The 14354-nt window shown below is 39.6% G+C and overlaps 1 protein-coding gene across 2 annotated transcripts; it reads right to left on the bottom strand.

Annotated features, from left to right (window-relative positions):
* Nucleotides 1–411: 411 nt before the first annotated feature.
* qtrt2 (queuine tRNA-ribosyltransferase accessory subunit 2) lies at nucleotides 412–14275 on the bottom strand. Of its 2 annotated transcripts, none has more exons than XM_061713728.1 (8): nucleotides 13763–14275; nucleotides 13582–13637; nucleotides 9889–9965; nucleotides 9583–9792; nucleotides 8643–8842; nucleotides 5322–5491; nucleotides 1187–1301; nucleotides 412–1061 (listed from the first exon to the last, which is right to left on the bottom strand). In XM_061713728.1, exons 1-8 carry the CDS (start codon nucleotides 13972–13974, stop codon nucleotides 803–805), a joined length of 1299 nt encoding a protein of 432 aa, XP_061569712.1. In that variant the 5' UTR covers nucleotides 13975–14275; the 3' UTR covers nucleotides 412–802. The 2 variants fall into 2 exon arrangements, with proteins under 2 accessions (XP_061569712.1, XP_061569713.1); XM_061713729.1 differs by having other exon boundaries at nucleotides 5340–5491.
* Nucleotides 14276–14354: the final 79 nt, after the last annotated feature.

The following is a 14354-nucleotide window of genomic DNA, read 5'->3' as shown; positions in this document are numbered from 1 at the left end:
CATTTCCCCCAGTGGCTTTGATAAAATTGTATATTTTCCATCTTTCCCAACTCATTGTATACTTTAATTTCTCTAGCATTTATGCAGAGCACCCACTTACTGATGACAGTAAATCCCCCACCCCACTTCTTTAATAATGCTCGATGCAGTTGAGCTGACCGAGTGTGATTAAAAAAAAAACCCTTGTTGCCGCTCCACAAATCCATCCCACTCTCCACCCCCTCAGCCTGTCCCCCATTTCCTAACAGTCATATCCACTGTTTGGCAGTCAATTATAGCTCCTCACCTTTAAAAAGAGCCTTGCCCCGTCACCACATGGTGGCAGAGACCCTTATCCATATCCAATCTTTATCCCTTCTCAGCAGCAGGAAGGGTGCAGCTGCTGGCTCAGGGCGGTGTGGATTTCTGTGTTAACATGTACAAACCTTAACTAGTAAGGGACTGAGATTAAAAAGAGGCATAAAGGAACTGAAACAAGTTGGTTAGATATGAGATTTAATTTCAATATTTATAAAATAAACAAGAGAAAAACAGTCTTCATCCACTGACCTTAGTTCAGGCCACAATATTGTTCAGTCATTACTATTTTATTTGCTCTCCGTCATCTTTTTGTTCACTAAATACATGGTTTTAGACGAACAATCGTCATCAATGTATCTGCAGCATTACAGTTAGTCCTGTGACTGGACTTGGCAGAGCAAGACTGAGCCCATGACTGCCTCTGGCCATGTCCCTCCAGTTGAGAAGTTCACTTTCGTTGCCCAATATGAATCTCTTCCGCCATCTCTCCCTCTTATTCATATTACTCCTTCCTTTCTGTCAGCTCAGCTCCATCTCCATCTCCGAGAACCCGCTTCTTGAGGAGGTCCAGTTTGTCGCAGAGCAAAGCCTCCCTCAGAGCTGAGAAGAAGCTGTGGTAGTGGCTGGTGTTGTGGATCATGAGCAGGACTCCAGCCAGCAGCTCATTGGTCACCAGCAGGTGGTGCAGGTACGCCCTCTGGTGGTTCGTGCAGCAGTAGCAGCCACACCCTTCCACCAGTGGCCTGAAGTCGCCCTGATATCTGGAGAGAGTCAAGTTCACGAGCAGTCATCGTAAATGGAAATCAAACACATGAAAGCAAAGCTTTGTGCCAGTGCATCTGCTTCCGGAGGCCCTGCGGAGTTTTAGGATGGTTTTTCTACATACCTTTTGTCTTTGAGATTCATTTCAAAGCCTGTCATCTGTGTTTGAACATCACAATTTAGATCTGCTTTCAGCGTCGTCTCCCCTGCTGTGAGCTTCTCCTCATTCAGCTCCAGCACTGCCAAAACACACATCCATCTCATTAATACAAACACAAACCAAACCTTTCACAATATGATTTCATGTTTCAGCACAAAATATGTCCCGAAATGAATAATGACATAAAAATACTAGCAGCACCTATAAAAAAAACAACAATGTTGGGAAATGCAGGCAAAAGCCAAGTTTTTTGTTCCTCCGCTGATATTACTTGAATGTTCCTTGGATATGCTCTGAATACTGAAATTGGTTACACACCCACGGGAGTTCACTGTAAGGTGATTTCACTTCATTTAATAAGAACGGTAATCCGACGGCCAGAAGGGCATCTGTTTTTAACGGGAGGGATGTTTTTGTTTACGGAAGGACCGGCTCTCTGGCCCCCTGTGGACACAAGAAATGTAAAGAGGATGGAAAAAAGTAAGAGAAGAGGAAAAGAGGAAAATGGTGCGGGGTAAAAGGATATGATTATAGACAGAGATTAAAGGGCAAATGCAGAACAGTTTAATGGGTTTAATGGAAGCTGAAAAAGGTGAAACAGCGAGCATGGAAACTACAAACAAAGCATAAAAATGAAATTATCTCCGGGTCTTTATGCAGCTTAAAGCCGGTGAGTCATGAGGGTGAAAATAAAATGAGACAAAATGTTGCTTAATCAGTGATTTATATAAATATATGGTAAAGGAAATGGAACAAGTAATGACTATCAGTTCTGCAAAGGAAGAGAGCAGCATCAACAAAAACTGAAGCAAAGAGAAAAGCCTGAAGTTCGAAGGCTGCTTACGTCCTGAAACGCAGATGGAAACATCATTTCTACCCTTTTAAGACTCTTTCGCCACGGTGGAAAGTTGAGAGTGGTGCACAAGTTCAGTGCATTTTCTGTCTTTGTGAGCTGAATCCAGCGGCAAAGCTTAACATGAAAACCCATTAAATTCTGCTGCAGGTCCAGGTCACTTTAACAATCGAGAATTAAGGTATAAATCTTGATGCTGGACTGTCCTGCAGATGCCCTTCCAGTCACAGACCCGTCATAACACAAAAAATCAAATAAATTAAGCACAATCATCATTGCTCTTTGCACTAGAAGGAAAATATTACTACAAAAAGAATTTAAAAAATATGCACGTTAGCACAAAAACTCATCTAAATTATAGATTCAGTTCATTGAACTACAATGAATGCATTAAAGAACAAATTAACACGTAGATTCTTCTTTAAAACATAGAAAACCTTTTACAAACCATTTTACTTTATTCAACTAAATGTACGCATAGTAGGTGGAACTTAAAATTCCCACTCAGAACGTTTCACGTGATGGCTTTGTTTTAAACTTACAGTATATTACCCTGGTTGGACAAGACCTGGTATTTTACTCACAAATGGTTATTTTATAGTCTTATAAAACAGATCTTATTAAGTTCAGGCAGCTGGATGCAAAAGAATCTTCCTCAATTTATATGTGGATCAGCAATCTGTACGAACATGTCGTGCTGAAGAGAGAGCTGAGCCAAAAGGAAAGTCTCTTGTTTACCAGTTGATCTATGCTCTCACTCTTGTAAATGGCTGCAAGATGCTGAAATGGACTCCCTTAAGAGATACGGTGTGAGGCTCAGTCCTTTGGGAGAGACTCCAGAGTAAAGGCACTGCTCTTCAACACTGAGAGGACCCAGGGCACCTCGTCAGGATCCTGAACGTTTCCTGGGGGAGGTGTTTCAATCACATCCAACCTGAGGCACGCTTGACCGATTATTTCTATCTCTGGACAGGAAATGTTTCTATATCCTCCTTGAAGCGCTTAGGGATGCATGGATGGATCCTTAAATTACACATTTCATTAACGTAATAATCCTTGTGTCCTAAAACAATCAGATACTATTAGCACCTTACCATACATGTGCTTTAATGGCAGAAATAAAAATACTGATGGCTAAAAAGAGGAAGCTCTTAAAAAGATGTACAACTGAAGAATACTCGCAGAGGACAAAAAGTAAGTAAGGGGTGAATTAGTGTATGGTCTGATGTGTCAAAGAACACCACAACTGGGTAATGGAGAAACACCTCCCCTCCTAAACAGCTTTGTAAATGGCTGAGAGGAGAATTCGAAATCTGAGTTGGGATTGAGACCCTGGGCGCTCTCACCTCCCTGAACTCCATTAGGCTCCCAATGCAGAATCGATTAGTTCGTTCTGACACTAGATGCTCCCAGATACCAAACCTCAATCTGTCAGATGAGCTTAGAGCAACGTTTTAATTAACCACGAAATTCACTAGTAGACCAAGCTGGTGCATTTCCAACAGCTGCCGCCGCATCAACCAGGACAACAATCAAGCGTACATAACCACGCTGCGCTTAATTGTTACCCCGCTGGAGCTGGAGAGATACCTCCATTGATTTGATCTCGCCAGCTGTATTTATCTTCATCCACTTACTTAGCTGACCTACAGCTATAAAACACACACCCATCGCTACACACTTGCACACTCGTGTAATTTCACTACTGATGTCTGATGTTGATGCCTCATTTTCAGGATGATGTGACCACTCACATCCTGAGACAACCACACTCATTTCATATTATTTTTAAAGAAAACTGCCTCAAACAGGACACACAGGACACACTAAAAGCAAATTAAGGGTTTTTCATTGACTGACAACATTCTGCAGCGATTAAATGAACCACTTAGATCTGGTCGAATGTGGAGTTTCCGGTGCAGCAGTGTGAAATCAATGGTTCATTATATACACGACTGTCTCAGAAAATTTGAATATTGTGATAAAGTTCTTTATTTTCTGTAATGCAATTAAAAAAACTAAAATGTCATACATTCTGGATTAATTACAAATCAACTGAAACATTACAAGCCTTTTATTATTTTAATATTGCTGATTATGGTTTACAGTTTAAGATTAAGATTCCCAGAATATTCAAATTGTTTGAGATAGGATATTTGAGTTTTCTTAAGCTTTAAGCCATGATCAGCAATATTAAAATAATAAAAGGCTTGCAATATTTCAGTTGATTTGTAATGAATCCCGAATGTATGACATTTTTGTTTTTGTAATTGCATTACAGAAAATCAAAATATTCTAATTTTCTGAGACAGTCCTGTATGTGTAAAAATCAGCTTAAACTCTGTTTGCATATTAAACTCAACATCAGAGGCTCCTCGTTTGGAAATTAAGACACCATGCTGAACTCATAATTCAATCATCAGTACAGTTTTATCACTTAAATGCAACTCTGAAAAATATAAAACATCAAAAGCCAATTTGCATGTTTTCTACAAGGCATCTTAGCATATCTGTGCACCGAATGAAGCCTCATTGCTTCATCTATTTCTCTTTTATGCACAGAAATCATGTTAAAATCTCTTTTTTTAATGCACAAGTTCCCATGACGTTCATGTTACATTATGGATCATAATAATCTGAGACAAGAGGCCATGTGCAAACTGCCATATTAAACTGATCCAAGTTTTCTCCAGGCGTGCACGGCAAGCTCCTCAAGTGAAAATGCCTGTATTTTCCATCTTCTGGGGGTCGTTTCTTTCACAGCAGTTTCATTAAAATGTAATTTTATAGCTTAGGGCAAAGCAGCAATACATGAAAAGGTCATTTGCTTTTATAGGAGCAGAACATTCAAGTCATTCAAAAATGCATAATTCTACACCTGAGGTGTCGGGAGAGAGTGACGGTTACAAATTGTTGATTAATAAGAACATGAAAGCTGCTCTATGGGTAAAGTTAGTGCTGAATGGTATTAAACACTGTATTTATATCAGAATCTGATTTAAAATAAGAGGAAATGTTAACAAAGCAGAGCATTCGCAAACATGATCCATACCTGTACATCCAAGAGTATCAAAACAATGCTAGAGATCAGAAAAAGGTAAAAACTAAAACAAATTCATTTATTAATGGGTGTTTGACACCCTGGAGTCCCTAACAAACACTGGCAGATATTTACCCATAAGTTTGAACTTTTTGTTGAAGTTTATTTTAGTTTACAATGACGCTACTTAAAACTGGTAACCACACCTGCAGGGGGCGCTGTACCTGCGCGCTCCGGGTCTGCAGAGATGTCGAAGCTGAAGCAGAGAGCACAGCCTCGCTCGGTCACCTGGAAGGGGAAAAAACCCTCGAACAAGTCCACGCCAGCCTCCACGCATGCAAGCACCTCGTCAGGTCGCCCCACGCCTTGCAACAACCTGAGACGCACACAAACACACACACAAACACACACAAACACAGCATTAAACATTAATGTACCTTGTCTGCAATATAGTGCCAGACTAACATCAGATGAAAACATCCACAACGCTCCTGCTCTCCACAACAGCAAATACACCCAAGTGCTCAAGCTTTCAGTCAACTGACTGCCTCCAACTCTGCCCGCAGGCATCAAGGTCAACCCGAATTTAGAATCTGATAATACGTCTTCTTCGCTTTCTGGTTGGAAGCTGCACCTGCCTTCAGCAAAAAGAACTGGTGGGGATGATGCCCCGTGGTATCTGACATGAGCCCACTGAGCAGAGCTCAGAGGGAACTTCTGGTAACAGACTACGGCTCCTTGCAGCTCCACTGTAACACTCTGAGCAACTAACAGCAGGGATAGCTCTTCCATCACCTCCAGGAAAGGAGAGCTCATGTGATGCATCCTCCAGAGAGACTCTGACAAGCTCATTTAATCAGAGTCAACAACAGAAGTAGTAGGAGCTTGTCCTTGTGTCTCTATAAGGCTATAAGAGATTTTATTGTGTCTCTAATCATACAATATATGTTCCATTTGGTTAAAAACTCACATGTTTGTTGCTTAGCATAATGTTAATCTCGGGACACATCAGCGATCATCTTTTGAGTGATATTAGTTGCACATCTCTCTCTGTCTGAGCAGCTCTCTGACCTTGCTGAGCAAAAGACTGTAAGAATTCAACCAACACAAGGCTATAAGAACTGCTTGTGTGGATTTTTTGTGGAAGCACTTATATATTTTCATTTTATGTACATATACAGTAGTATATATTGTCTAAGAATAAAATGGGTCGTGGGCAATAAATCCTTTAATTTCACAAATGGTCCACTGTTTTGACCCATAAAACATGATTAGTATCACTTTTCACAAAAACGTCAAAATATCATAGAGGGCCTCAGTATTAGGCTAATATAATCTCAGATGAGCAACAAAATATAACTTTTTTCCACTATGCAATTGTTTTATTAACAGACATGAAGCCAGAACAGGAAAGAAATTATTTTGGCAATACTAAGCTCCTCCTGACTGCTTCCATAGGATTTAAGAGGTTAGGTTGCAGGTACGTGTTTATAATCACCAACTCTTGCTGAATTGATCATCAGCAGGTGTGTAGAAAAACAAGTAGATGTTTTGGCAGTTTGCCGGTCTACAGAATTCAGGTGAGTGTTAACAAAATGGTTAAGGTCATGGTTAAGGTCATATGCTTTTGTCTCAGGGAAGCAACTGCTCCTGCACATCACCGTTACTCAGCGTTAAAGCAACCCTCAAAACTTCCAGAACAATGTGCTGTGGACGTACTGTATGAGACCAATATAGCATTGTTTGGCCTTCATGCTCAGCATCATGGTTGGTGAAAAACCAAACACACCATTTCAGCAGAAACATCCCATACCCACTGTCAAACATTGTGTGCAGTCCTTGAACAAACTGACACTGGGAGCACCAGCCAACCTTTCAGCGTCTCTGGAGCAGTCAGGAAATATTTGGATGGATGATATACATTTAAGACATCTAGTAATAAATCATAAAATCGACAGGTGTAAAGTAACTAATACTCAAACAGTTATTTTTATACTTTTTTGTGCAAAATAAACTTAAAAAGGTGCCATGTTTGTGATTGGTGTCCCCATAAACATGAACATGTAAGTAGAGGGACACCTTTAAAGTCTTGTCAGAGGGTTATATTAGCAATATCATAAGCTGAAAACACAGAATCCATTCTAACTCCAAACTTGCAATTGCTTTGATTCACATTTTTTTGGTCCCTTTTAAAAGGTGTATGGTCCTTACTACCAGATAGTAGAACTAGATTTGTTTAAATTTTCCCTAAAAGCTGCAGTCAGGAACTTCCCAAAAACCCAGTAATTTGGCTTTGTGGGCAAACTGCAGCCCTTGAGTTAACCCAGAACTTCTCATGGTCACCAGAATGGCTGAAAAATAACACAATCAAAGTGCTGCAATGGCCCACGGAAAGTGGGTGGAGGTCAAAAAAGCTGTGCCTAAATGAATATTAATGAAATGAAGAAACACTGTGAAGACGAGTGGACCCAAATTCCACCACAACAATGTAAGAGACAGACAGTATAGAGAAAATTATTTATTCAAAATATTGCTACTGAACGTTTTTACAGGCTGCTGAAATATGTGGTTCCCCACACTTGTTCTTCATTTTTGGCAAGTTCTCATTGAATAAATTATCATCTGTTGTGATGTGCCATGTATTCGTCATCTAAGGTTTTACCTACTCCATTGCAGGACCTGCAACTGCATCTACGAGATAGGGGTTAGGGTTAGGATCTACTTTTAAATGGCCAAAAATCTCTTCCTTCTTCCTATTTTCTGCCCAGTTTTCTGATTCACTCAAAGTTGTGCGCCGTAAAGTAGAGGAACTGATTCATAAAAAAATAAAAATCCTATTTTGTAGTATAAAAAACGACAACATTTGAGAAAACAAAAAATAAGCCAGTGCAAACGATCAGAGAAAAGTAGTAATATGATAAAGGAAATAACTGACATTGGTACTTTCTGCTTGAGCTGAGATGATGAATGTTGACAGACTGCAGAGATCGGGCGAACACGGATGTGCTCCTGGGTTTCCACTTAGATTTAATCAAGCAGGATAATTATTTGGTTGAGCATTATCAACCAACTACGCCTCCTCAGTCTCTGAATCGCTGCTCAATTTACATTAAAAACGGGTAAGTTATTCCATCCTTGGAGAGGCCTGGTAACATGGCACACGTCCTTACTGCATTTTAACTTTTGTTTTATGTAGTTTGTGATGTTTATAAGGAAAATGGTAACTTGAGTTAATAGTAAGCACATCATTAATAAAAATAATCTTCACTAGTTCACTACTTAATACTTAACGGAGAAAGCATTACCTTAAAATGGTATTTTAAAGCCTTTAAAAAAAGACCATTAGTCTAAGTAATTGTATTAATCAATTACCTTAATGTAGTGGATAAATGCTTTGCATGTTTGTGTGCGGCTTTGCTCTTACTACAGCCATTAAGGACACTGACTGTCTTGATTCTACTTTTTGCTTACTTCTCCTGGACTGTTATTGCTTTTCACTTAAACACTGGAGTTGCAAGCAGGCAAACCTGGGTTTGTCCTCTGGCAGCTCCTTGATCAGCGCGTTGATGAGCTGGGTCCTCAGGGCCGGGTCCACGGAGCCCGTCTGGAGCCCGTCCAGGCAGAATCCTGCCACGGGCCTCTTGGCCGTCTCCCTGGCCGAGCGTACTCTCTCTTCCAGGATGTCTCCTCCCTCCACCACCCCAAACACCTCCACTCCGTCCAATTCCTGGCGGAAAACAGATGGGCTGGTGATTAAGAACTTGTAAAAAATGTTAAACTATTCACAGGAAGATTTTTCTTTAACGCATATAAATAAATAAAAGTGCTTAATGATCTAAATTGATGGGGGAGATGCAGTTTCTACATTCCCCTCCGTTCCCTTGCAGTTCTCTTTGGATTTCTCAGAAATTCTGTCTTTGTCAACAGCGATATGGTTTGTGGTCACCACATAATTGCAAAATACGGCAGTATAAAGAATTGCCACAAAAAAACAGCAGACAATCTGTAAAATCCAAAGATGTTAAGTATGATTAAACAAGAAGCCAGGCTCCCGTAGGTTTCCCAGCTGACCACAACTCAAGTGTTTTCACCACATTAGTGGGAGATTTAATATGTGTGACTGACCACAGTATTTTCTGTTCTGAAGCAAAACTAAGAAATCGTGTCTTTCGTAGTTCTACATGGCACATCTACATCCACATTTTTGCCTCCATCATAAATTGATGTAGTTTTATCAGCTTTTACAAGAAAGACAATTTATTCCTCCATTAGTCCTGCCTGATGCTGTGAGGTCTTTATGAACCTGTGGGTAACGCATTCATCCTTTTCTTGCTATTTTCTTCAGCCTCAGCACAGCTACAAAGCATCCCCCTGTGACAAATACTACCTTGTGTGAATGAGTGACTCTGAGAAGCTGAGTTCGCAGGCAGTGTTTCTCGTCACGGCTGAATGTGTGCGTGCATTAACCTGTGATTTCTGGTGAAGAAGCAGACACTCGTCTAAATGAGCGAGGGTTCGATCCACCGACTTTCGAACCCTTTTGCGAGACGTATTAATCTGCCAGGTCTCCCCGTCTGCCATGCTCTGGTACCAGTCGGGCTGCAGCATCTTCTGGAGGGCCATGAACTTGGCCACTGTGAGCTCTATCCGCCCTCCGCTGCCCCACACGGACACTGTCTAATGACAAGGGGTTACAGTGGGATTTCAAGATGAGTAAAAACTATATGTTCCAGATGGTTTTTCACTATTCTTCCAACCCAAACCCCATCTCACCTTGGTTGTAGTGTAACCTGTTTGGCAGAGGGTTGCAGGATCATGAAGTGAGCAGTACAGCACGGTATCATGAAGCCCTGAGAAACAGAAGTCACTGCATTACTCAGTGGGAACAAACCTAACCCAGGACCTGGAGTCTGGGCCAGAACAGCACAAAGTTTTACATGATGCTAATGAGACGGCACACAGTCTTTTAAGTAAACCGGGCTTCAGCAGAAGATCAGAGGGCGAGAACACAAAGGGCTTACCACCAGCAAATGCAGTTATTATTTCTCGTCATTCAAACGCTGCTGTTGCTTCCTGGGGTTTCAGAGACAACACTGTGGTAATCTGAAAGCTTACATTTATAATTTCAAATGAAGTTGCCACAGGCCCAGTAAAGCTTAGCAGCACCACTTCTGTTGAACCGCAAAAACAAATGAGGTCACTTTTCTGGAGCATTTATGTAAAAATTACTGAGAGCAGAACTACTTTTCAGTCAAGCTCACAGAGATAATGAGCTTTTCAATTTTACATTTGACATACTGTTTATATATAAGCACTGCAGTTTCCGTCTAGCCAGCAGGAGTAATATTTATATCATGTAGGCTCTTTAGATACAAATGTGAAAGACACTTTGAAGTACATTTCTATTCACTGCAGGATTTCATTTAGTACAAAAACTCTATATTTTTTGTGGAAGCACTTATATATTTTCATTTTATGTACATATACAGTATATATTGTCTAAGCATAAAATGGACCGTGGGCAATAAATCCTTTAATTTCACAAATGGTCCACTGTTGTGACTAGGGGTGGGTTAAAAATATCGATATATCGATATTTTATCGATATGCATGTGTAGGAACGATTATCGATACATAAATCCAAGTATCGATTTAAAAAAATAAATAAATAAAAAAAATTTTTATCCCGATTTTTTTCCCCCATTTTATCAGCCAGTGCTCCTACCTAAGTCAGTCCTGGGCATTGCTCCATCTACCAACCCCGGGAGGCCCTGCACTGAGCTCAAGTCTCCTCCTTACTTGAGGAGTGAGCAGGCTGCTTCTTTTCACCAGTCAGGGTGGGGTTTCTCTGGCCGGACGTGGCGCGTGGAAGGATCATGTTATTCCCTTATTGTAACCAGAATATCGATATTGTATCGAATCGATATCGAATCGAATCGAATCGTATCGTAAATCGTATCGTCTTGGGACCTAGTGTATCGGAATCGTATCGTATCGGGAGGTCAGTGATGATACCCAGCTCTAGTTTTGACCCATAAAACATGATTAGTACCCCTTTTCACAAAAATGTCAAAATATCATAGAGGGCCTCAGTATTAGGCAAATATAATCTCAGATGAGCAACAAAATATAACTTTTTTCACTATGCAATTGTTTTATTAACAGACATGAAGCCAGAACAGGAAAGAAATTATTTTGGCAATACTAAGCTCCTCCTGGCTGCTTCCATAGGATTTAAGAGGTTAAGTTGCAGGTACCTGTTGCTAATCATCAACTCTTGCTGAATTGATCACCAGCAGGTGTGTAGACTTTAAAAAACAAGCACATGTTTTGGCAGTTTGCCGGTCTACAGAATTCAGGTGAGTGTTAACAAAATGGTTAAGGTCATGGTTAAGGTCATATGCTTTTGTCTCAGGGAAGCAACTGCTCCTGCACATCACCGTTACTCAGCGTTAAAGCAACCCTCAAAACTTCCAGAACAATGTGCTGTGGACGTACTGTATGAGACCAATATAGCATTGTTTGGCCTTCATGCTCAGCATCATGGTTGGTGAAAAAACAAACACACCATTTCAGCAGAAACATCCCATACCCACTTTCAAACATAGCAGTGTACTTGTAAGGATTTGGGCTTCTTTTGCAGCCACAGGACTTGGGCACCTTGCAGTCACTAACTCCGTTCACACCTTGTATTAAAATGTTTCCATAGAAATCTGTGGTATGAGATCTGAAGGTCTGAACATGTTACAAGATGGATTCCGATTAAGTCACTCAAGACACATCTGAGATGGCATAGAACATTTGCCTCCACAGTTCTTTTTGTAGTCTAAACACGAAAGTGTTCAGATTACAAAGTCGCACGGGAAATAACTACTTTGAGATACTGTTACAAGATAATGAATCAAGGGGTAATTAGTATTGCTTACATGTTTATTTTTTCTTTTTGGATCATGTTTGCTGAATAAATGGTGAAAACGTTGTATAAAAAGGTTATATTTGCCTAATACTACAGCCTGCTATCAATTAATCTTTTTAACACGCACACTACATTAGTATCCCCTGCCATACTAATGGACAAACATTGACTCTGTTGCCTTAGTTGTGTTTGGTTTAGTTGTAGACAACGCAAGTCACCACAGTGGAAAATAAAATTAAGAAACACTATGGAAACACAGGTTTAAGCATTATTTTTATTTGTCTCTCCTACCTCAGTTAAAACTATAAAGTCACTAAACTGCCAATAAAATCAATATCCAAAGTTTCACAATATAATTGTTTAAGCTAGAAACATTTTTAAACTTGTTTATAACTACTGCTAGAAAAATAAACCCCCAAAGTATTAATACATTTGATGATTATTACTCACAAACCATGGGATGAAAACATTTTAATCAGCCATGAAACATCTGGACAGTGTTATTACTATATGTTTACTAAAAGGTGTTTGCCTGATTATTCTCATTCAGATAGAGTGACTCTGTGAAACAGTTTGGAGCAGGAAATGAAACAAAGTATTAACATAAATCTGTTTAAAAAGAGATACAAAAAATGATTTATAAATAGATATGGAAGAGGAAATGGGTTAACGGGGAGTATGAGAAACAAATAAAATAGGGAAAAAGGTATATTATACCTTATAAATTATACTTGGTATATAAATTATACTTGCTTAAGATATGTTTAGATATTTATGTGGATATTTATGTAGTATATATTATATGTTGAGAGGGATAGTTATAATTATGTAATATGTTATATATTTATTAGGTATGTAGCATATATATATTTATGGGGATATTTATGTAGTTTATATAGTGTATATTTATATAGATGTATATAATATTTGTATTTTATATATATATATATATATATATTGAATATTTATGTAATATTTATATTTTCTTTATACTTATATGGATAATTATGTAGTAATAGGCATGTGTACGTATTTATATAGACTATATTTATATGGATATTGTGTAGATCAGGGGTCTCCAACTCCGGTCCTGGAGAGACCTATCCAGCATGTTTTAGGTGTCTCCCCGCATGAACACACCTGATTCTAATCAATGGTCGTCATTAACTTGTCATCAAGGTCTGGACAGTTCTGTTGTTGACACAGCTCCTTGTATCATGGTGTGCTGAAGCAGGGAAACATCTAAAACATGCTGGATAGGTGCTCTCCAGGACCAGGGTTGGAGACCCCTGGTGTAGATATAATATTAACAATAATGTAAATTCATAGAGTTATAAAGGGATAGGAACTAGGAAAAAGTGTATACTTCTTCCTACTCCTTTTTTCGAACATATGTGAATATGAAGATGTTACTATTTACTTTTATATTTTTATTTTTTTATATACATGTTCGTAGTAAACATTAATTCATTCATTGATAAATGACAAATATGAACTGAACAAGTGCAGAAAACTAACACACAAATACATACATACATATATATTTGTACCTGAAAATTTCTTGAATCCATCTTTTAACTCCTCCAAAACTTCTTGGTGCTCTGCTCTGGAGAAAGACAGGATAAGATTACATTTACAACAGAGTGTGTGTGTGTGTGTGTGTGTGTGTGTGTGTGTGTGTGTGTGTGTGTGTGTGTGTGTGTGTGTGTGTGTGTGTGTAGTATAGCTCACATGTTGGACAGAGTGACCTGGGCTACAGAGGGCAGGTTGCTGAGCGTGTGCAGCGTGTCCTGGGTGAGATGCGGGACTGAACCAAAGTGTGTGTACAACAGACACCCCGGGGTTTCCAGCGAGAGCTGCCCCGTCCTGCCGAGCTCCTTCAACACACCCAATCTCCCCTGAATGACCCGGCTCAGCTCCAGCTTCATCCTGCTGCCGGCCATACAAGCAGCTCCAATGGAAACGATCTAAAAGGATTCCCTGAGCAACACTGTTGTATCTGAACCGCAGTGATGCCTTTTACAAAGTTTACTCAGACACCATAAGAATTAGCCACGTAGCTAACTAGCATTAACTCACGTGTTACAACGTGAACGAGCCTTTTTGCCGATTTGAGATATTTAATGTTTCTAGGTGGCACGCCTAAAGAAACCCCTTCACGTTTGCAGATAAAGTTGTTTAAAATGACTGTTATAATTGCAGTGACTTCTGTGGTTCCAATAAAAACATCACATGCTTCTAGGCTTATTAGGAACTACAGTGTCGAGGAAATACATCGTCATCAAGAGCGACGACACGGAAAAATGCCCCTTTTTATTATTTG

Source organism: Cololabis saira, chromosome 22 (assembly GCF_033807715.1).
Source record: "Cololabis saira isolate AMF1-May2022 chromosome 22, fColSai1.1, whole genome shotgun sequence".
Lineage (NCBI taxonomy): Eukaryota > Metazoa > Chordata > Actinopteri > Beloniformes > Belonidae > Cololabis > Cololabis saira.
This window is presented reverse-complemented; position numbering and strand designations above follow the sequence as displayed.

Bases quoted from the DNA above. Each gene is read 5' to 3' on its own strand.
- qtrt2 (XM_061713728.1), bottom strand. From the start codon at position 13,974: ATGGCCGGCAGCAGGATGAAGCTGGAGCTGAGCCGGGTCATTCAGGGG. The intron at 9,966-13,581 runs GTACAAATATAT...TCTGTTTCTCAG, and splicing joins TGGATTCAAGAAATTTTCAG to GGCTTCATGATACCGTGCTG. The intron at 5,492-8,642 runs GTTTGCCTGCTT...TGTGCGTCTCAG, and splicing joins CTGCCAGAGGACAAACCCAG to GTTGTTGCAAGGCGTGGGGC.